Source organism: Astyanax mexicanus, chromosome 10, assembly GCF_023375975.1.
Source record: "Astyanax mexicanus isolate ESR-SI-001 chromosome 10, AstMex3_surface, whole genome shotgun sequence".
Taxonomy (NCBI): Eukaryota; Metazoa; Chordata; class Actinopteri; order Characiformes; family Acestrorhamphidae; genus Astyanax; species Astyanax mexicanus.
Genome location: NC_064417.1, coordinates 4,743,182 through 4,764,678, shown reverse-complemented (window position 1 = coordinate 4,764,678; position 21,497 = coordinate 4,743,182). Strand labels below are relative to the sequence as shown.

Below are 21,497 nucleotides of genomic sequence, written 5' to 3'. Positions count from 1 at the left end.
GAATAAAGTCAAATTAAACATTTGTATGTTATTATCTTTGTGTTACACAGCTGCTTTAAAGCACAAAAGCAGTCAACCTGAGAAACCTCAGTAAACCTGAGTTAGGATGGATTCCAAATCTCTTGAGCTATAGAAACATCCTCACATGTAGGTTGGGGCATGTAGAGAAAGTAGCACAGGATTTTTACATCTGGTTCTGAACTGAAGTGCAGCAAGAAGTAGTATTATTACCATGGAGCAAGAAGAGATCCCAGATAGCCAGAACAGAGTCCCAGCAGGGCAGAGAGGTGAAGAGAGTCAGAAACCATTGCATCACAAAATGGAAGGATGATACTCCCAATTTCTCCTGGAGAGAGAGAGAGAGAGAGATAAAGAAGGAAGAGTGGGTGGAAAAGACAATGAGGCACATTACGACAGAGACAGTTAACAAAACATACTACAAAACCCACAGACAACACAGTGATGGACTCCCTAAGTCACATTTACCACTTAACCCAACTGCTGCCAATCAATAACCGAGACACAGTAAGTATCCGAAAACTCTTTTAGAAGTTCTGCACTGAAGCTGATGTAGGAATAAAATATCTTACCACTCAAATTAGCATAATCTCTACACACTTTTCTGATGTATTGTAACCGAAATTCTTTGCTTTCCTCCAAATGTGCTGGCTACTCGATAATGTTACATCAGCAACAGTTCTAAAAGAGGCAGAGTTTGGCTTCACGTGTATCGAAGGAGGCATGTGCTAGTCCTCACCCTCCTAGTGTTAGTAATAGTGGGTGTCTTAGTGAGTGGGTTGGGTAATTATATAAATAAATTTATAAAGGAAAACATCACCAAACTGTAATGTACATCAGCCCTCTGGTGACAGAAAGCGAAAAACACTGTAATCATAATGACATGCCTACTTAGACACGCAGTTTGCTAACTGATGGCTTAACTGACTCTCTAAAATATTAACTACATTAGAGTAAAAGCATAAACTTACAGGAGATCAGGACTTAATGCTGTTTAAGGTGACATAAAAAGAAGAGTTCATAAAGATCACAGGCTCAATCTTTACATTTGAAGCTGCTCCAGCCAGCAGAGGAGAAAACTGTAAAGTCCAGGAGACCTTTGCTACTTAAGTCTTGGCTTAACCATATACAGACCAAACAGTCATGATGACACACATTCAGGCTATTCAAAACCATTATATTCCCATAATTACCAGGTGCTGGAAAAGCTGTGGTTTCCGGTGCTTTAGTAACTGCTGAAATACCAGCGCCTGATGCTGAATCCTGGAGAACAAATGCATCAAGGCAGCTTAACATATAAAACAGGTGTTCAGGAAATTAACCAAATAATCATAGACGAATTCAATCATGATCTAAAAACAATGATCTAAAAAACAGCATTTCCACACATTTTACAAGATTCACAGACATTAGGTTTAATGACTTACTTCTTGAGTGAGGAGTCAAATAGTTCAGACAGGTATTTGGGTTTTTCAAGCAGGACCACTAAAGCCCAAAATGCTTCCTCCTCCCCCAGAAGCATGAGGAAAACCGCAGCGATGTATGACATTCCTAATGAGAGAGAACAAAGAGACAGCATCAAATGTTTATAGAATTAGAACAGTGAGATCTAACAGAGTATAGCATGGCTGTATAGAAGTTAGGGTTTAAATTCAATGTGAAAAAACCTGACACAAATCTACACAAGGAAACTATACTATAGTACTGAGATACAACACAATATTGTTATTTTCTTACACCAATATGTAAAAGTTGCATTAATTTCAATCTGGCCATTCAAACAAAAAGCAATGCCACAAACAGCTATGTATCAGATTTCAATACCACATACTGTATTGGTGTGGCCTAAATAAAAATTAAGAAGATTCAATGTGATTTTAAGCTTTTCACACTGCCACACAAGCATAAAAGGACACTAGAGCATCTGATTATAACAATGTGTTAATAACAATGTGTTAATGTGTGCAGAAGTCTTCAGTAGCTCCCTCACCTTGGCAGTATCCAATCTGAGGGTTAAATTTGGCGTACGCAGTGAGCACTCTGAATAGCTTGGCCTGTCCCTCTATGGCTTCAGGGCTGTCTCCCATTAGTGAACGGTGAGTGGGAAAAGACCTCTCTACAAAGACAAACAAGATTATAAGACAAGCAAATTGTGCTTAAGGCAAGGGCAGCATTTACCTCTACATGCTCAAATGAATAAAAAAAAAAAAAACATAGCTAAATGAATCACCACGATTTAACACACAAATCTCAAACCTACAAATCTCTAAATAACTAAATAGAACTGAAGCGTAATGTTAAAACCCTGCTGCTTTTACTGGAGATTACTGTATCATTATAGATTTGTATCATCATGTATCAGACACAGATTATAGTATTCCCCTTCAATGAAAAGTTTCATTCTTTTCAGAGATGTAGTTTAAAAAAAAAAACTCAGCTTGACATACCCAGTTTAGAATTACAGTTTCCACATGCCACTGGTGAAACCCTGTTTTACATCAGTAGTGTAATTATGCCCTCCAGTGGTAAAATGTGGAACAGAACATTTTAAACCAGAACACCACAATTTCTGCCAAACCACACCCTTGCTTTTACATTGATTACATCCACAGCCTAAGCTATGATGACCATATATGAATATGGTAATTGTAGATGCGAAGTGTGACTTTAAACATGTTTTCTGATGTTTATTTAGCAATCATAAATGGAACATTTGCAGTCAGTTTAAAAAGTATTTTCTCATCAGGAACTATTTTACTTTAGAACACCCTGTTTGTACCATGAATGAACTTGTAAAATTGAAAAAAGATTGATTTTCTAGGGGCTTTAAACATGTCAGAATAGGGATGCTAATACTTTTAAATATATTAAATATTTTTACAAATATTTGCTTGCGCATGGCAGTTGCAGTGCAGTTTTCTTTCCAGAGACATCCATGGAAAAACCACATATTTCTTTACACAGAACTTTTTTTTCTATACAGTACATTATTTACCATATTAATCAATGCACTAATAGTTGTTGTGCACTATTTTTATCACTGTATTTAGTGTGCGGTTTGGAACACACACCTGTTTTCAGTTGCTATGGCCATCTTTGTAATGCATTCACGCATAATTTGCAAATTGATGTATTTCTGTAATCAATGATATTGAATACGCAGATTACCTTAACAACACGCTGCAGCCCTACTTTAGACGTTAGGTTCCCAACACCAGCACTGCAAACACTGCTTCCAATGGCTTTATCCTCTCTATTTTAAACAATACTTTTCCCCAACTGCACTATAGTCACTATAGCAAACCTGGTCAGTTTCCCATCAGCACTGTAAGATGTGAAGACTCACGCAGGTCCAGAGCGATCTGTCTGAACAGAGCCACGTCCACAGTGGAGAAAGCTGAAGAGTGTGCATCAGGTGTCTGGCCTGCGCCCGAGCCCAGGTCATTCTCCTTGTCGATTAGCGTGGTGATGGCTGAGATAATGCTGTACTCGCTCACCCCGAGATCCACCAGACCCTTCCGGATCTCAGTCAAACACACCTGAAATAAGAAACAGATGTGGTTAAACACAGGTGTTCAAGTATATTGTTAAAATAAAAAGAGCTATAAATGAGACATTAAGAAACAGTACACTTTTATTCATAATGCTATTCCAGGTTTACTTAGATCCAGTGTCTGTTTTCAAATGTTTGTGTCAGTATTGGTAGATAAAGAAATTTAATCCAAGTTATTTCGGACCATTTCTATATGTCCATTTATCAAAATATTTGTGAACTACATATGGAAAAGCCAGATTTACTTACTCTAGTGAACAGCACATACAAAATGTATAAGGTTCAAAGTATTTTGGTGTTTAAAGTATTTCGAAATAAAACACAGGCAGTAAAACTTATTTTGTTCCTGAAGAGACTTAAACCTACATGGATCTGTTGTGACGTACCTGATAGCTGAAGTCACTGGCCACTCGAACATTGTCAAGGTCCAGCAGGCACTTCCACACTCGTCCTCTCACTGCTGTAGGAATTCCGATGCGGATAAACCGCTCAATCTGAGCCCAATAAACAAAAAACATTCTTACATTCTTGTGTAAATACATTCTGGATGCAAATGAGGGGATGTTGTACAGAAGAGGTGGAAAACTGAGAGCTGCAATCCAACACAATTTTCTAAAATCTACTACTCCTATATCCAATTAAAAGTTGAGTTTACCTGATTTCTGCAAATGAAACTGGATCCATTCCAGTAGCTCAATAATTCACACAGTTCTTTGACTTTGAGGGCGTTTGGCTGCGGAAAGCTGGTAAAAGAAGACAATGTCAGTGGAATAATAATTTTTACAAAAGGCATTAGAGACAGTTGCAGATGATTTTAACAGGAAAAAGTTAAATAACTTGGACCAACATCAGCAGATGACATGGCTGACCATCAGTAAATGTTGCATTTCATTTGTAAATCAAGGGAGCAGAGTCTGGAGGAAGAGGGGAGAGACACACAGTCAAAGCAGCTCGAGGCCTAGTGTGAAATTTCCACAATCAGTGGTGGTTTGGAGAGACATGTCTGATATCTGCTGGTGTTGGTCCACTGTGTTATATCAAGCCTAAAGTCTGACAACTTTAATGGAAATGGATTATTTAATTTTCCAGCAGGACTTGGCACAATGCCCACACTGCCAAAAGTACCAATAGGTCTAATATAATATCCATATTTTCTGGGGGGGGGGGGGGGGGGGGTTTGTGTTTTCATTGGCTGTTAGATAATACATTAATACATTTATATAATATATGAGTTTTACATTAAATTAGTTACTGAAATAAAGTAACTTTTCAATTATATTCAAATCATTTTTAGATGCACGTCTACGTAATGCAACCAGAAATTTAACGTTTATCCAATGTTAATTGATATCAGGATAAAGTGCGGATTTTAACTTGCTGTGACATAAATACGATACAAATCTATCAAAACATGTACAGCGAGAGTAAATATTAAACAATTAAAGACAATAAATGAGTTAAAAAGTTTGAGATACGCCCACCTATAATCATGGGATCTGTGGTGCAGCTTTTTCTCTCTTCTCTTAATAAAGGCGAAGCCGAACTCGTCGAAACCCGCGCTGCTGCTCCTGCGTTTAGTGGAGCTCTTCGCACTGCTGCTGCTGCTCCTTCTCCTCAACATCACTGCTCTTCTCTCTAAAACTGATTATGTATCATATTTAATCCTGTATATTCCGTGGCTAAGTTTGTAATGTAAGTTGATTTCTTGAATTAGCCGCCAGCTGGTTTCCATTATGTCCGCGACCTTCGCGAGATTTCAAAATAAAAGTAACCTAAACAAACGAGAAAAGTTCATAGTGACAGTAACATTATAATTCTTCAATAAGGTACAAATATCACGAGATAAATTAAAATAAATGGATGTGTTGACAGTAGGTTAGCTGTCATAAAATAAGTACGTATAAATAAATCCACGGTTTACTCAACAGTTCAAATTTGGAAAAACGTCACGAGACGTAACATCACTAGAAACATGTTTTGATAGAAATAAATGGGTATTAATTAGTAAGTAATATAATAAGTTTTAATTACACAGAAAAAACAACAGAGATATAGAGACAGAAAGATAAATAGAGTGCAGGGTGCTTCAGTAATAAAGAGTTGTGTTTAAACTTCTCATACAACCATATTCAGATTTACTCTTTTTGGATGGAGAGATTTATCTAAATATATATATATATATATTTTTTTTTTTGTTTAACAACGGGAAGCCAGAATATAAATAAGCTAAAATGAAACAAGTAACGAGGATATTTTTAAAATGTAATTTGTAGAAAGTTCAGATATTTGTGTGAAAATGTAAGGCGTATAAGTAAAAAAAAGTCTGAAAATTTATATAAATTATAAAATATCGAAGAAATGCTTGACATCTCTGATTATTGGTGCTTCATTTTATTACAGTTTAGTCATAAAGAAAAACACATAAGGGAAGAGAGTGAAAAAATCTTCAGTTTGTCACTGATTCATCAGTTTCATCTGGGCAAACTTCAGAAACGTGGCGTCACTCGTCCCATGGGACTCCTGAAAAAAACATTTAACAATGAATATTTATTTTTATTTCAAATATTTTGATTAACCTTAAGAAACACCAAACTGGCATCAGTGACATTTAAGACTGCAATCTCTTACCATCTCACTCATTTAAACCCTTTTATTTATTTTTTTTTGTATTACAATATTACAATTACACAATGTTTTTTTTTTTTTTTTTTTTTACAAAATTGTTCATTTTATTTTGAAGTCAGAAATGTATACATTTTTGTATTATGCAGAATGCACTAGTATTAGTTAGGGCTGCTTAATATATTATTATATATCACTCTGTAATTATGAACAGTAGTCACATCTCACACTGTTCTCATTTTCCATGACATTTTCTGTGCAATATTCTTGGTTTTACACCAAAATTAGAAGTATGGAATTAATGATTAATATTGACATACTGAATCATTATCTTCTGGAGTCATTTGTTGATTTCTTATTTAAAATATGTCATTTTTAGAGCATGCCATCTGAATGAACTTTCCTCTAGAATGAACTTCCTATTAGTGACCAATAATATAAAAGACAAATATGAAAAAATGAGCTGCTGTAATGCATGCAGTGTAATGTTAATAGTTTGTGTTACCTGGGAGTGCTACACATTAGACTGTGCAATGTTCTGTTTATCCTCTGCATCTGAGCCCACAGAGGGGCAGTGCTTATTTCCTAAAATAATACATCAATCATGTTATTTGGATTTAGTTTTTGTACATTTTATCTACACAAACCTCTATAAAAATAACCCTACTTCTAAAAAATTACTAACAGACATCTATTATTACCAATTATAACTTTGTCTAATGGATATTGCTAAATTTCCACTTTCAGACCACATCACAGTGCATCAATCCAATCATTACTGCATCCCAATATACCCACACTAACCTGCCTAGGGCTGTTTTCCTGTCTATAGGAGAGGGAGGCCCAAGCCTGTTCCAAAGCCTGAAGCCCCTGACACAGTGCGTCCCTCTCCCTCTCTAGTTCCTGTAGATTTTTCACCTGTCAGCCGAGGAAAGGACAGTTAAGATTAAATATTTAGACAGATACATTTGCTGTATTCTCTTTGGAAATAAGAACAGAATTCTTACATCTTCTCGCCCTCTTTTGCTGTACGACATTCTAGCAGAGGAACATAATGTAGCCAAAACCTAGGGCTGGATTGATATAGCCAAATGCTTTCACAATATCATTTTTATTTTTGGTTGATCAGTAAAATTCTGATTTAAAAAAAGTAATAATGCCACAGTGGACACCTTTACTTACAAACTTGAATGTCAGACAATGATAGATGCTATAAAGTATGTATTAAAATATCAGAAAATGTGTTTAAAATTATATCAGGCAAGCACTTTTATAACAAAATATATTGATATTGAGATTGTTCAGTCCTTCCTGAGCCAATATTGATGTTTTGGTTTATCTAGTAAAACTGTACAAAAAAGACAAGAATAAAAAGGTTTCCCCAAAAAATACTCAATATTTTTTAATAAATACATTTTCGGAACGCTAAAAGGAAAAGAATAAACTTCTATTATATTATCATCATATAAAAATACTTTTGTACCTAAAAGTATATAACTCGGTAAAAGGAACTAGTTACATGTGTTTGTTTGGTATACTGTGTACCATGAAAATGTCAATCAGAATTATATTGTATCAACTTAAATTGAGAAATATATCTTGATATAAAGTTTGCCCTTATTGCCCATCCCTTTGTATAATCTTCGATAGACTTCAGAAAAAAACAGGTCTTCTGAGTGACTTTGTCATATCTAGAGATTACTTTATCAGTGATGCTTTTAATAGGAGATGAATACAAAAATATTTTGGAGATCTTTTATATGCTGATTTACTCTAGATATGGAGTATCTATGGAGATATTGTGCAGCACAATACGAAAGTTAACATAAGGGGGTACAATAAAGTCATCAGAAACACACAAACAAGTCAATGTTTTTACTTCAACATCAGGTCGCAGTAACTGCTTTAACAAACACAAGTAATGCAAACATCTCTCACACACACTCATACTCTGATAACCACACAAGTCATCTGAATTAGTGGAGCACAACTGTATTTTATCCATTTAGACAGATGAACTCAGTACACCACTTACAGTAAATCTACTGAACACAGAAAAAAATATGTGATTTTGCCAATTTAACCGCTGAATGTAGGGCAACATACACAGCCTTCACAATTCTACACAGGAATTTAGTAAGGCGCTTCAAACGAGCCTTTAGATTTAGGATTAAACAGGAGAATTTACCCATAGAAAGAATCGCAAGGCATCCAGGCTGTTGATGCTGCTCTGGAGAGGGACGATGACCACCGTGTAGGACGCCATTTAAAGTGCCAGTGAGGAACAAAAATCAGGGGACGGTTAAGAGTGTGAGATTAAATTCATCATTCTCTGGTGAAATACAGAGTGTGACATGAGGAAGGGTTAAGAGTCAAGGGGAGAAAGATTTATCGAGAGAGTGTGAGATGTCAGAACGCTGAGACAGTAACACTAATGAGATTTCAGGAGAACCTAGCCAACATGAGCTCTGGGAATGGTCTTGCACTGTGGTTAAATACAAAGCACATTTTAACAGACAACTTTTAAAGAAACAAAACATTAAGCATATTAAATATGCTACCTCAATGTTACAAAAACAACATCCATAAAAAGGAAGCAAATACCACTACAACATTAACCTAAAGCCATTGAACAGACATTAAAAAGAAAGTTTCATTTAAAAGACAACAAGAACTGCTACACTTAAGAATTTGTACAATTGTTTTTCGCTCCCAAAAACACAATTCTTCTGATTTAGCTTTTGTCCATTTTTCTTAAATCTGCTCCCTCTCTCTGTGATTTTCATCATTCAGAGGGTATGGAGTGAGGTCCACAGAGAGGAGTCGGCTGTACATGCAATCATCAAACTGCAGATGGAAACAAAAAGGAGCAACTGTAACACGTCTTAATGGGAGTGACCTGTTTGGTAGCAGCAACCCTGTTTACACCTGGTTAATTTCTGAGGCTTTATTATATACAATTTTATATACACTTTTTGTATTTTAATATTATCCTAATTACATTTTAATATTGATGCATTTATGCTCAGTAGTCAAATAAACCCCTGGTTAATCAGACTGAAATCCGATTGCTGTGTGGGACAAGATATGTAAATCATCAAACATGGTTGCTGTCTCACAATGTACAATGTGTACCTCAGAATAGACTCCCAGCAGAGCATCTGAGCGTGAGTAGAACTCCTCTTTCAGTGAGATGACGATGATCTGTAAATTCTCTCTGGATTGCTCTCTAATATAACTTGTTACCTGGACAAAAAAAAAAAAAAAAAAAAAACACAACTATAGCATGCTGTAAAATAAATCGTTCCCAAATTAGGCCTGGTACAGCTGTCACAGGCAACCAAATAAACTTTTCTTTTGCTGTCCTGTAAGATATTTAATCTAAAAGTAAACAATCTGAACATCAAAGTGTTTCTGAATTTACATCAGTTTTTTAAATTATTAATTTTCAACTGAATAGTCATTAAAGCACCTCTAAAATACCCTAACCTCTAAAAAAACATATTAAGGAAAAACATAAGATAAAACCCGCATTTACAAATAAAATAAACTTAAAACAATGAGCCTTGCAATGTGCACAAGGTGTAGGATAGGCCCCTGAGTGTGGATTTTAAGATTTGTCTGGTCTTGCCTTTCCAATGTTTGTGTTGTCCAGGGCAGCATCCACTTCATCCAGCACAAAAAATGGAGCAGGGCGAAAGCTGGGAATAAAAAAAAGAGTAAACAAGTTTCTAGTTATTAAATACTGCCATAGAAACAAAACAATGAAGAATTTCATTAACCCCAACAAAAGGTGTGTAACGGATCACAAAACTCATGGTTCTGCTTCGACTAGTTCGCTTTCAGGCATGGAAAGGATTGATATTGATATTCTGACCCAATAAAGTGTGTCCAAGCATGATGTTTTATCATTTGGTCTTTTGCATTTTGTGTGCTAGTTCTGCTGTGTTCTGATACTTACCCTACACAGCTTTCCCCACAAGAAGAATTAAAATGAGTTTGGCTAATTTAGATATTGACTGGTGAATAAGCAACAAAATACAACACAAAGGTTCTACAGCCATGCAGGAGGTCAGATGAAGTGTGCATAATGACCATATATTTTTAATTTTACAACAAACACAACAAACAGGTGACGCAGTGTGAAAATATTTAGAATTTATCTTCATTGAAATCAAGCTACAAATGTCTTTAGTGTTCATATACTCCTAGAATAAACAGCGTGAAACATTACAGGAACAGTAAATCTTATTCAACACTATAATAGTTAAAGCTATAATAGTTAAAGCTTGATTTGCATGTGTGCCACAGCATGGGAGGATGATCTGTATGGATTTTGGATCAAATCTAATTTGTTACACCACTATCTGATAATAACACTTCTTATTTTATTTTAAAAAGTGACACTTTAAGAAAGATAGTGGTTACAGTTTGATAGTATATATAAGTGTTCTGTAAGTTTGCCAATCACATGGTACAGCGTATTACCTGTGTATAGCAAACACCAGTGCAAGAGCTGCAATGGATTTCTCTCCTCCTGACAGATTGTCCATGGCCATAAATCTCTTACCAGGTGCCACACAGTTATAGCTGATCCCATCCAGGTAGGGTTCATCAGGGTTCTCAGCACTCAGGATAGCCTAAAGGAAACATGAACAAAAAGAGAATATTTATTTTTCTATTATTTCTTACTTAAAGACAGCTTTAGCAGCATATTGAGGGATAGAAAGGGTAGTGCAGGTTTGCTGGGAAATATTTTAAAATTATATATTATTCAATACAACTATGTAAAATACCTGTTCATCTAAATAAATACAGAAAACCAATACAGAGAACTGACATAGTAGGGTAATGGGCCCAGACATATTAACAGCCTGTGTATAAATCTAATCATTGTTATTGTCATGTGAGGTCAAGTGGGTATGCCCCCTTTGGATTTTTTTTTTTTTCCAAATAAAAGCATAAACAATAGATTCTTGTGAATGTTGTGGAAATAAATGGACAACATTCAGATATGAGGTGAACAAACCCAATATAAGCCTATATTACAGTAGTATCTTTGTACAGAGCACCAGAGCTCTTGGCATTCTGGGTCTGGTAGTCCTGTTCAATAATCCATCCCTGCTTTTAACTGTAGCCACTTATCTGCCTACCTATTGCTTGTATAGCACATACTGAGACTAGAGATACTACGGCCATACCAAGAAAGGTCAGGAGGTGGCATTTATTGTAATCCAAAGTAAACCATAATTTTCATATATTCAAAACCGAGAGAAAGAAAGAGAGAGAGAAAGAAAGAGGGAGAGAGATCCAGTGAGTCTCACCAGAGCACTGTCATTTCTGCAGAGCTGTTTGTAGATCTGGTTGACGGCAACAGACACATGCTCAAAACACTTGCTGAAGAGATGAAAGCGCTTTGCCTTTACTTGCTCAAACTCTTGATTACATTTCTTAGATATGATTGTGCTGGACTCAAATGCTGACATACATACAGACAAAAAAAAAGACATTTCAGAACAAAAAATTGAAGAAGGACGTGTAAAAACATCTTGAATTACAAAAAACATGTTCTTTGTAGTATAAATGATACAGAGGATTCAGCTGGATCAATAAAATCTGCTGCACAATAGATCTTTAGAGTTGGAAGAAAACTTACCACTCAGAACTTCATGGAAACTCTCCCTCACCTCCCTCATTTTCTCCAGGGCTTTTAGATTGGGTGTTTTGGACACCTGGATTAGTTTGTCTAGGGAAGACACTTTCTCTCTCATTGTCGCCAACTGTTCCTCGACCTCCTCCTCAGTAGTCAGACTCTTCACATACACACATATACACGTTTGCATAGATAGTTAATAAATACTGGTGTTGTTAAACAACTGGGACTGGTCACTTGTCTATATTGCAATGCATTTTTGTAAAAAAAAACACTGTAAACACTAACATACATAAAAACTAAAAACCTTCAAATTACTTCTCGGATAAAGTACTCTGTTGTGTGTGTCTGAGCATGTGCATGCTAAGCCTTACCATTAGTCTGTCTCCCAGCTGCTTGTAGTCAAAGACGATTTGTGCCTCACGCTCATAGATATCCAGTGTGCAGGTACTCTGGGACTCAGAATCCAGCTGTTGGAGAGCAGAGAGATTTTACTGTAAAGTATTTTTTTTTTTCAAATAGTTTTTTCTCATTTTTATACGTCTTAAAGATAGATGGCGGACCCTCTGCCCAAAAAAAACTTGACTGTGGTTAATGCATGACATTCAAGATTTCCATTAATATTGTCACTCGTCTCGGTACCTGAACGTCACTGATATCATCCAATGTTCCTGAGAGCAGAGTGAGATTTTGGCCTTCAATTTTGCAGGCCAGCAGAAGGTTGTGCTTACACAGCCTTTGCTGCTCCAGTGCTGTCTCTGCAGAGATGAGCTCCTTCTGTTGCTTCACCAGGTCACTAAGTGGGGGTTAAAAGAGATGACAAAACACCACAGCATGAAGAGGTGAAAAGGGAGGAGGGAAAGAAACAGAGAGACAACAGATATGTTCTGTATCCAGATATTATCTGGTTATACCCTGAATATCCCAGATTATTTTTGCACTTGTCAGATACTGTTTACACAATTTATCAATTTATAGGCGAGCAATGAACCTCGTACCGTACCGTACAGCACAGTGCTTTTTTCTCATTAGAGAAAAATGACCTGTTCGTTTACGCTGTGAAGCTGCAATGTTACTTTATTTAGTATTCTGTTTATTTTTGATGTAAAAGTTGGATTTGTTGGATCTGCTGCAGGTTCTTGTTTGTGTTTTTATGAGACCAAATAAGACCAACAAAAGTGTCCTGTCACGTGAACAGTTAAGAGGAATGAGGGTGACTATCTTTACATGCAAACAAGCGAAATCCAGTGCTAAGTGTAAACAGGTCCACACATTAAAAAAACATAACTCAATGTATTTGTCATACACTGATCAGCACACACAGATACCTAGACTTCTCCCGATGACCTTTAACTTTTATGTCTAGCTCAGATTTAGCATCATTAACGCAGGACTTCTGTTCAACCAGCTGTTCATTCAGCTCCGAGAGCTTGGACTGAGTTTCATCCACAACAGCCAAAAGCCTCTCTTCTTCCTAAGCAACACAATCATTTAAAATAACTTACATCACAGAAATAAGGTAGGTAACAAATAAGCCTAAACATAAAATAAGAGTCACATAAAATTTAGTTTATGAAAAACTACATTGTAATGTATTCAAATTATGTGAACGTTTAAACTAATGCTCTGAAAAACAACCTGTGCACATGTACACTTACCTCCTTCATGGCAAGGATATCATCTTCTACTTTCCTGACTGAATCCTCCATTTTGCTCATGTTTTTTTGCTGTTTGTCCAGTTGCTCCTGCTCATACTCCAGCTGTGCCGTGAGTCTTGTGCGCTGGGTCTCAAACTGTAGCCTACAAAAAAACTAATATACTTAATAAAGGTAATTTTGTTAGTGGATAGAAAAAATGCAAAATTAATATATTTTAGTATTAGTTATAATCCTTTTTTAAAAACATATTTAATTAATATATGAAAAATAATGGGTGAGGTTAAGACCTGAAGGCCCTGATTCCTGCCAAGTTTTGTGAATCTCCTGATCATGCAAACCTGCTACAACTTACCTGATGATTACCTGCTTTAATAAGTGTGTTAGAGAGGGATAACAGCAAACTCTGTAGGACTCTGGCCCTCAGTTCCCCAACACAACACTAATGCATAGTTGAATCCTATATGACAGGAGGAAGTCAATAAAGTAGTTAATACTGGCAGGTTATTAAAGTCATACCGTTTCTGCTCAAGCTCCTCTTGCTGTCTCAGGTAGTCCAGTTCATATTCGCGTATGTTGGCCACCCCAATCTCAGCACAGAATTCTAAGAACACCATGTCCTCCATCTACAAAAGAAACCCATATTTACTGTGTAAAATCTCATGAGAAGATACTTTTTACAATAAGAATTGCTAAGGGAATTTAGGATAAACAAATACTTCCGGAAAGGACAAAGTAAACATAATAAAAGAGGCTATGCTGAGTAAACTTACCTGGTTGACTTGCTCTTGGATGGCCATCATTTCACTCTCTATCACTTGTACATTCTCTGTCTGCATCATGATCTGGGACTCAAGGTTTGAGAGTTCACTCTCTTGCCTGGAAATTTCCTGCAGGATTTATAAGCAAGAAGCCATGCACATACACACAAGTGGGGTTTTGTACAAAAATGATCGACAACAATGTAATATTTCACCTGCTATGTCCACTTTAATTTATTTACCTCCTGTGTCCAATTTAATTCCATACCACCCAAGTGTGCCAAACTTTTTTAGGATACCTATTCAATACCTTACTGAAACAATGATTAATTCACAATTTCTTTAACTGACTTGTTAAAGAAAAATGTGTTTAAATGGCGTAAAACATTTGAATGGAAATCTACTGTTATATTGTGAATATATAAATTATTTAAAACTATGGATGAAAAACAAAAGAAAGAGATATGAAAAGAAAAATAGATAATTAAAAAAAGCTCACAGTATGGCAGGCTGGGATGTTCTTCTTACGAATGATTTCCAACTCAGATTTGGTGTATTTGAGGCGGGTCTGGATCCCCAGAACCTGGGCTGTTATCTGCTTTAAGTCCGCCTCCTTTCTTCTCAGTTTCATCAGTTCCTGTCACACATACAAACACCAATTGGGTCTCTTTTTTTTAACATTAGTACTTTTGTAAAAGACTTCATCTGTGAATCCCTGTAATATCCATCAGTAGTTTCTGCAATTATGAAAAAGTTCTTTGAAAGACTCACCCTTAGTTCTGTAGTGAGCTGCTCCTTACGCTCTTTAAGGCCACTCATTTCCTTATCCTCCCAGCGCCGAGCTTTGCTGCGCAAGTACACAGACCCACCAGATATCACGCCCGATTTGGAGAACAAGGTACCATCCAAAGCCACAGTCTGTCAAACAAGCAAAACATCAGATACATATTAATTCTGAAAAACACAAATATATGTAAATATAAATCTATAATATAGTGCAAAAACTTTTACTAATAATTGAATAACTATCAGCGAACCAGTGATGAAGTCTATTAGCCAGTTCTCTTAAAATAAATGGCGCTGTTTTGGGACTTAAATGCTCATCAAGAAGACTAGCAATCAACTTTTTTAAAATACTTACATATTATAACTGCAATGTTTTTAAATAGATTTGATTTGACCATTAAAATATGTGTGTACATTCTCACCTTGCGGCGCTCTGGACCACCAAAAGCAATGGTGCGGGCATCTTTAAGAGTTTCACACACCAGTGCATTCCCACACACAAACTGCACCACTCTCTTGAGCTGAGGTGCATTTTGGGAGCACTGTACCACATCCACAACCATCTTGGCTCCTCGCACCTCTCTTAGACGCTCATTTAGGGGGTTTACCTGACACAAGAAAAAAGAATGCAGTGAAAATAAAAAACTGGAAAATATCTCCCAACTCCCAACTAAAGTTATACCTTTTTCTTGCCCTAAAATAATCATAGAAAAAAAAAACTTACATCAAGATACTCAATAGGAAGGAACGTCTCTGGCTCAGCTCTCTCCTCTTTTATAAACTGAATGCAGTCACGAGCCACCTTTGCTGAAGACACCACTATGGCGTTCATGTATCGGCCAAACACCTTTGTGACAGCAAGCTGGTATTTCTTATGAATGGGCTGACATAAATCCACCAAGCGCCCGTACTAGGAAAAAGAAAATGTAGGTTTTATTTGTCTGTTAAAAAATACACACTGTAAACTATGATACTAATGCCATATTGTTTGAACTATCACTATTAAAAAGTTAATGTAAGTAAACACTAAACCTGTCTTGGAAAATACATTTACACAATTTAGTTCACAAAATTAAGATATTATTGTCATTTGAGCTTCCCAGAAAGCGCAGGCCAAAAACAGAATATCATTTGTTTAAATTTATTCAATTATATGCATCCTTTCTTCATGTTTTAAGACTGTTTTGAGTTACTAAATGTTATAATACCACAACATCAGGGTAGAGTCTGTGCAGACTGTCGAAGACTTCATTCCGTTTCTGCTGCCGGCGGTTCTCCTGGCTGTCAATTCCAGCATTCTGCAGCTCACTCAATACCCCCGCCAGCTCCTCATTAACCTCCTGCATCCGTACACGGCCACACTCCAACTCCTCCGCTAGGCACTCCTCTTGCTCTCTCTGTTCAGCCAGAGCCTTGCTGCAAAAGGAATATAAAGGAACAGACTCAAAGGGTGCACAGTGACCTCCAAAAATAAAATAAAAAATATGACGAACGCCATACAGTAATTTAATAGTAAAAACAACAAGTGTAGTCAACCATAGTATAGAGATTCCCCTGCTTGAGCACTATTTAGTAAATTTATTAAATCAGCTGACTTCAGTTATCAAGCAGACTTAAAGAGATGAAAGCTTATACCCTCCCCATGTCCCACACATCCAGTGTACCTACAATAATGAGCATATAAAAAAATAAACCCATATAAAAAGTACAGATAAAAGCAAAAAGATGAATGAGCTAAGAAACTAATCTTACTTAGAGGTGATGACATAGTCCTCCAATTTCCCTGCTCTCCTGGTTAAGTCATCCAGTTGAGTCTGAGAATGCTTAATGTTCGCCTATATTTACACAAGATGATAAGAGATAATGAAAACTATTATAGTTATTATTTTGTAGAAAGTGGAAATAATGAGAAAATAGTTTACATTTGCAGCATACATGCACTGATAATCCCAACAACACTTCACCTACCGCAACCTCATTTTTTCGTCTTTTGTCAAACTCCAGCTTCTCCCTATCAGCCTTAACCTCCCAGTGCATCTTCTCAGCCTTCTGGACTAACAAAGCTCCCTTCTTCCTGGATAGTTCTTTCAGCTCTTTATATCTCTCCAGCTAAGACACAGCATGAAACAAAACATAATTTCTAAATGTTACAGCATGTTAATGTACAAACAGCATGTGACCTGCATCCATTTGAATGGATGATATGATGTCCACGATAGCTTTTATTCAAACAGCTCCAGACAAAACACTTAAAAATATGGGTCTATATCATTTTTAGCATGTATGATTGTCTTTTTGTCAAGTTAAAAATATATGCTCAAAATATTTCCATCTTTTGTTACATGACTGGCAACATCACTTTCAGGGCAATAAAATGGGTTTAAAAAGTACAGCAACACTAATCTGTTTCACTAGTCCTTCGAACTGTCCTTCTCACTGCCTTTCTATTTTCCTATCTTTTGAACCTGAGCTTCTTTCAGCTGTACTCCTTCTCCCCTCTGGGCTCCCTGCGCTTCCATTTCCCTCTCATAAGCTCTCCATGCCTTCTCCAGCTCAATAAGCTCCTGCTCTAGCTCCTGCAGCGCCTGCTCCTTTTTGGCCTGATGCTTCAGGCTCTTCTGCAGGGCAGCTCGCATCTCCTCAGCCTTGCGCAGGTGATGAGCTGTGTTCACCTTGGCCTTGATGTACTGAGGCCTCTGCTGGCTGAGGATTTGCTCCTGGGTCCTAAAAAAGGGTCAGGCACAGTGTGAGGCAAACATGAGCCATTTAAAGGTGGTGAAAAAACTTTCACACATCAACATAGATGTATTATTTATAATAATATAAAAGAACAACATTAACTTGATATCCTTCTCAAGTTTTTGCAGCTGTCTGGTAAGGCGTCCATGCTCTTTCCTTCTAGACTTGACAGCTTGATCCCACACATCCACTGTGCTCTTTGTGGCAGCAACAGCCTCCTGCTTCTCTCTTAATGCATTTGTAACAACATCTATGGCCCTCTCATTGTTGTAAAGCTGGAAGAGGCTGAGATGGAGCTTGCTTTCATTAAACTCGTCCACCACCGTCTGAAATTTCTCTGCCTATGAAGAAAAGGGCTTTCTTCAAAACATGCCACTAAGATGTAATGACATAATACACTGGATTTGTGCCCTTCATAAGAAAAAACATCATTATTAATTAAAGCTAACTTTATAAACAAGTTAACCTAGTAGCACATAGTTAATCATGTCTGTTTCTTATAATACCTCAAGCTTGTCCTTGAAAACCTGCTTCTTCTCTGCAATTGCAGCACGTTTCCTGTTAAAGTGGAACTGAGTGTTCTCTTTAGCTTTTTTCAAGGCTGTCAGCTTGGTGTCATAATCTTTAGCTAACTCTGCAGAGTTGCTAATGTGCTCAAACAGCTTTGTGCGTTCTTTAGCATTCATCATGGCAAGTGACTCCACAGCTCCCTGTCGAACACAAGAATAACTGAATCCACAACAAATTTTAATTTCTACCGAGTAAAAGTGTTAGTTTAATAAAAAACCTTCGGAATATAGAAACATAGTTCCTTGGATTTAATATGTATAAGGCATGTGCATCTCATTTATTGTGTGCTATAAGAAATAGACAAGTAGGAGAGATACTGATGCTGTCACAAAGAAAAATCTAATTTACCTGAAACACCAGACAGTTCCTGGCTTTGACCACAATGCCAATCTTTTCCAGCTGCCCTGTGTACTTTGCCAGTGTGACTTGTCTGTCATTTACACGATAATCTGAGGATTCACCTAAAAATAAAGAAGCACATTGCCAAATGCTATAACAGACAATATGGGGAGCACTAGATGTTTTTTAAATGAAAAAATAATGAAAAAGAATATAATACATATAATATTCTTCAGTTCTGTGGTAGACTTTTGTGGTAGCACTCTTCGTGCTGTTACTGTGTGCCGTTTTTTACTTTAGTAAGCTAATGCCGCAGATATTCAGATATTGGTTAAACTGGAGAAAGAGGGGAAAGTTGTGGTACTGCTCAACAGTTTGTGTGTTTATATTAAAGTCAAGATGTTGGACTACTACTAGCCTTTATGTCTATCAGAAATAAATATTTTGGTCCAGTATTATTTCATGCTTAGGTCAACAGAAAGAAAGGAATTTCTGGAAATCCACCCCTTTAGGTACTGCTGCATTATTTTTATAAGTATGATATTTATTCAGGTACTATATTCTCATAATATTACAAATTTAATCTTGTAGTATTACAACTTTATTGTTTTAATATTACAACCTTAATCTTGTAATATTACGATTTTGATTTTGTATTATTACGACTTTATTTTCGTAATATTACGACTTTATTTTCGTAATATTACAACTTTAATCTTGGATTATTACAACTTAATTGGTGTAATATTACAACCTTAAACTTGTTCACCAGCGTCTTATTTCAGTTACACCTTAAATGCTTGCTGCAGTTACATGCTGCCGCCTGTAGATGGCGGATTTAAACTGTGAAAAGCAACAATACAATCCAGGAGAACATAACGATATACGGTGGACAGCAAGAAAGAGAGAGAGAGTTCAGGAGGGGCAAGAAAAGAAATTAGTAATAAAAGAACTGATAAAACACTAATGTTACAATATTATTTGTGACGTGAAGTCGTACACTCATATTTGTTTTGACATTTGCTTCAAACGTGTAACAGACATATATTTTGGGCTAGTTTAAGCTTCTTAAGTGCGGGTTTTAGACTGACTTTGGGCTGGATATTTTTGTTAGACCTGGCAACCCTGGCTGTGCAAACACTCTGAATAAAAAGGGAAAAACACAGAAAGATGCTCCAAGTTTAATTTAGACTTGAATTAGATAGGTAAGGTAGATAAAATAAGATGATAAAAGAGAACTATAAAATATTATGTATTATATTATTAAATATAGACACAATACATTAGGCTGTTAAAATCCTGAAGAAGAACAAATATTATTGTGTATTTTTTATTACAATCCTGTAATGATAGCATTCAATGTAAAAAAGGTCTAACTGCACTTTGGGTCTAGATCTCGGGCCATTATCCCATCAATTTTAAGTTGTCTTAAAAAATCTGTCAGACCTAAGAAACAATAACGTTATAGGTTATCAGACTGGTAAAATCCTAAAGATGAACAGATATTAGTTACTGCAGACTTTTTATATAATGACCCTGTGTAAATATTAGCATGTAATATAACGTTAATTGAATCCACGGTCAAACTGCACTTTGGGTCTTCTCAGGCTATTATATTATCAATTTTAAGTCGTCTCAAAAAACGACTGCTAAAAATACAGTCCTGACCTGATATTGTCCTGCTGAAGCTGGTCTCCTCGCCGGTGTCGGAGCAGAAGCGCATGGTGACCGAGGCCGTGGCTGAGACAGGTCTGCCGATGTTAGCTCCGTGGATAAGGTCTTTCGTGTACTTCACTCGGAGACTGGAAACTCGCTCTCCCATCACAAAACCCAGCGCGTCCATGATATTTGACTTACCTTATAAATATAAATATAAATTAATTTAGCGTCCAAATTCAGTCCAACCTCAAAACCCTGTTAATTACTAACATCTACATGCTAAAACAGACCGCGAAAAAAACGCTGCTAAAGCTAGCATAGCTATCCTAGCTAATTTACCTGAGCCGTTTGTGCCAATAATGCAGTTAAATCGTTTAAAAGGGCCAATAATCTGCTTTCCTCGCCAAGACTTGAAATTTTCGATGTCTAACTGCTTCAAGAATCCCATATTTATCGTGTAAACTGAATTACAACGATGAAAATACGAGAAAATAACTTTTGTGGACTGTGAAGGACTTCTCACGGTGCAACGGTTCCCTCTGAGGAAAAAAAGAGCGGGAAATTTAAAACTTACGCTTATATATATATATATATATATATATATATATATATATATATATATATATTTATATTTATATATATATTTACATATATATTTACCTTAAAAAATCAGGCTGTATATATTTACAATTGTGCAATGTAAAATAAAATAAATACAATAAAACGTTTGGACACACCTATTTAAATGTATTTATTTTTATTTTTCCTACATTGTGAATTAATTCTGAAGTCATCCAGCCTACCAAGGAACACATTATGAATAATGTATCATGACCTTTATGTGAAGTATATTGTTAATATTATGATTTGATTTATGATAAGTTTATGCTTTATTCACAAACGTAAACATTTGTATTTTAAAACCAAGATTTTATATTTTTATAAGTGAATTTACCTCACTATTGAAATCTTTCAGAAATACAAAAAATAAGAAATGTTTAAAAACAGTAAGAATGCATGACTGAGTTTGTTTTCTTTCTTTTTTTTTTTTTTACTAATGTTCATGCTGTCTTCTACTGTGATCTTTGTGTTAATTTGAAATAATTAAAAATAGGAATAGAAAAAAGGAATCATGTTGTAAA

General features: G+C 36.1%; 2 protein-coding genes and 1 long non-coding RNA gene across 4 annotated transcripts in view; all 3 read right to left on the bottom strand.

Annotated features, from left to right (window-relative positions):
* The window catches only part of si:ch211-266k8.4 (carabin), a 48,140-nt gene extending 42,822 nt beyond the window's left edge, over window positions 1–5,318 (bottom strand). The window contains exons 1-8 of the mRNA XM_022683788.2: window positions 5,053–5,318; window positions 4,227–4,314; window positions 3,958–4,065; window positions 3,365–3,557; window positions 2,009–2,134; window positions 1,446–1,569; window positions 1,212–1,281; window positions 232–346 (exon numbers count right to left, since the gene is read on the bottom strand). Of these exons, the coding sequence (XP_022539509.2) occupies window positions 232–346; window positions 1,212–1,281; window positions 1,446–1,569; window positions 2,009–2,134; window positions 3,365–3,557; window positions 3,958–4,065; window positions 4,227–4,314; window positions 5,053–5,192 (964 nt within the window). The 5' untranslated portion in view covers window positions 5,193–5,318. The remainder of the gene's footprint in view (window positions 1–231; window positions 347–1,211; window positions 1,282–1,445; window positions 1,570–2,008; window positions 2,135–3,364; window positions 3,558–3,957; window positions 4,066–4,226; window positions 4,315–5,052) is intronic.
* A 628-nt stretch (window positions 5,319–5,946) lies between these two features.
* On the bottom strand, window positions 5,947–7,452 carry LOC111195747 (uncharacterized). Its single transcript, XR_002651780.2, has 3 exons — window positions 6,998–7,452; window positions 6,699–6,778; window positions 5,947–6,091 (listed from the first exon to the last, which is right to left on the bottom strand). It is a non-coding gene; the product is annotated as an uncharacterized LOC111195747 (long non-coding RNA).
* A 601-nt stretch (window positions 7,453–8,053) lies between these two features.
* smc1b (structural maintenance of chromosomes 1B) lies at window positions 8,054–20,912 on the bottom strand. 2 transcript variants are annotated; one of them, XM_022683787.2, is made up of 25 exons: window positions 20,695–20,912; window positions 20,365–20,553; window positions 18,706–18,818; window positions 18,294–18,497; window positions 17,890–18,128; window positions 17,514–17,772; window positions 17,017–17,157; window positions 16,801–16,883; window positions 16,257–16,464; window positions 15,773–15,958; window positions 15,471–15,656; window positions 15,034–15,180; window positions 14,762–14,899; window positions 14,275–14,391; window positions 14,021–14,127; window positions 13,505–13,646; window positions 13,175–13,320; window positions 12,489–12,642; window positions 12,221–12,316; window positions 11,850–12,006; window positions 11,518–11,672; window positions 10,682–10,833; window positions 9,825–9,894; window positions 9,329–9,439; window positions 8,054–9,040 (listed from the first exon to the last, which is right to left on the bottom strand). In XM_022683787.2, the coding sequence occupies exons 1-25, from the start codon at window positions 20,801–20,803 to the stop codon at window positions 8,948–8,950; spliced, it is 3,702 nt and encodes a 1,233-aa protein (XP_022539508.2). In that variant the 5' UTR covers window positions 20,804–20,912; the 3' UTR covers window positions 8,054–8,947. The 2 variants fall into 2 exon arrangements, with proteins under 2 accessions (XP_022539508.2, XP_049340391.1); XM_049484434.1 differs by lacking the exons at window positions 17,514–17,772; window positions 17,890–18,128.
* Between the last annotated feature and the right edge of the window lie 585 nt (window positions 20,913–21,497).

Coding starts and splice junctions, on each gene's coding strand:
- smc1b (XM_022683787.2), bottom strand. CDS start 20,803: ATGGGATTCTTGAAGCAGTTAGACATCGAAAATTTCAAGTCTTGGCGA. Junction 16,465..16,800: donor GACTATGTCATCACCTCTAA/GTAAGATTAGTT, acceptor TTCCTTTTGCAG/CAAGGCTCTGGCTGAACAGA. Junction 12,643..13,174: donor GGTCATCGGGAGAAGTCTAG/GTATCTGTGTGT, acceptor ACCCCCACTTAG/TGACCTGGTGAAGCAACAGA.